The sequence below is a fragment of the Tupaia chinensis genome, unplaced genomic scaffold (genome assembly GCF_000334495.1).
Source record: "Tupaia chinensis unplaced genomic scaffold, TupChi_1.0 Scaffold138665_1, whole genome shotgun sequence".
NCBI classification, from domain to species: domain Eukaryota; kingdom Metazoa; phylum Chordata; class Mammalia; order Scandentia; family Tupaiidae; genus Tupaia; species Tupaia belangeri.
In genome coordinates, this window is record NW_006198557.1 from 541,124 (window position 1) to 542,281 (window position 1,158).

Sequence of the window (1,158 nt, forward strand, 5' to 3'; positions counted from 1 at the left end):
TCTCCTGTCTCTCCCCAGCGCAAATGCCCTAAGGCAAAAGATGAAAAGCAGAGAGATGAGACCCAGTGTGGAGGGCCTGGGCCCGCACTGGGGTGGGACTTGAGAGGTCACTGGGACTTGGCACGAGGCCGGGGTCTGGGCCCAGTGGAGACAGGCGCTCTGGGTTGGGGACACTGATTGTGCTGCTTACCACAGGCCCCTTCTGGATCTGTGCCACGCTGGCTTTTGTCCTGGCTGTCACCAGCAACCTGACCCTGGTGCTGGCCCAGAGGCGGGGCCCCCCCATCCGCTACAGCCCCCAGTTCCACAAGGGTAAGCGGGTGGGCAGGCGCCCCACCAGGCGGGGCTGGGAGCCCGGGGCGCAGGCTCACTGTCTGCTTTGCCTCAGTGACCGTGGCCGGCGTCACCATCTACTGCTACGCCTGGCTGGTGCCGCTGGCGCTGTGGGGCTTCCTGCGGTGGCGCCAGGGCATCCGGGAGCGCATGGGGCCCTACACCTTCCTGGAGACCGTGTGCGTCTACGGCTACTCCCTCTGCTTCTTCATCCCCACCGTGGTGAGTGCCGGCCCGCGGAGTGGTGCGGGGGCTGCGGGAGAGACTGGAGGTGCCAGCTGCCCGTGTCGTCCCAGGTCCTGTGGCTCATCCCGGTGCCGTGGCTGCAGTGGCTCCTGGGGACGCTGGCCCTAGCCCTGTCGGCGGCCGGGCTGGTGTTCACGCTGTGGCCCGTGGTCCGGGAGGACACGATGTGTGGGCGGGGCCTGGCCCCAGGCCTGCTGCTGACCCAGGGGTCTCCCGCAGTTGTACTTCTTCCAGCCGCTACCTCTGGAACACGTGGCACCTGCACCCCTGGCTGCATCCCTGCCCCCCACTCTGGCGCCAACCCCAATCATGCCAAAGGTGCCAGCAGTCTCCTAGAAGGGCCCCAGCCGGAGGTGGAGGTACGGACCAGCCGGGGGTGGGGGGCAGCCCTCGTCGCATCCTCGACGCCTCCCGAAGCCTTGTCCAGGCCCACTCCTAGGAATCTCTCTCTCTCAGGCAGAACGGAAGGGGACACCTCTGCCTGTCCTGCCCCCCAGGACTGAAGGCTCCCTGACGTCTCAAGATCACTCTGCTACTTGCCAGACTTTTCTTACAACGCAAACACTTTTCTTTTCTATG

At 65.9% G+C, this 1,158-nt stretch overlaps 1 protein-coding gene across 1 annotated transcript in view; it reads left to right on the forward strand.

The window, feature by feature from the left end:
- Positions 1 to 1,158, forward strand: part of YIPF2 (Yip1 domain family member 2) — a 7,590-nt gene extending 6,432 nt beyond the window's left edge. Inside the window, 5 exon segments of the mRNA XM_014592883.2 lie at positions 196 to 312; positions 389 to 555; positions 630 to 791; positions 793 to 938; positions 1,036 to 1,158. Of these exon segments, the coding sequence (XP_014448369.2) occupies positions 196 to 312; positions 389 to 555; positions 630 to 791; positions 793 to 915 (569 nt within the window). The 3' untranslated portion in view covers positions 916 to 938; positions 1,036 to 1,158.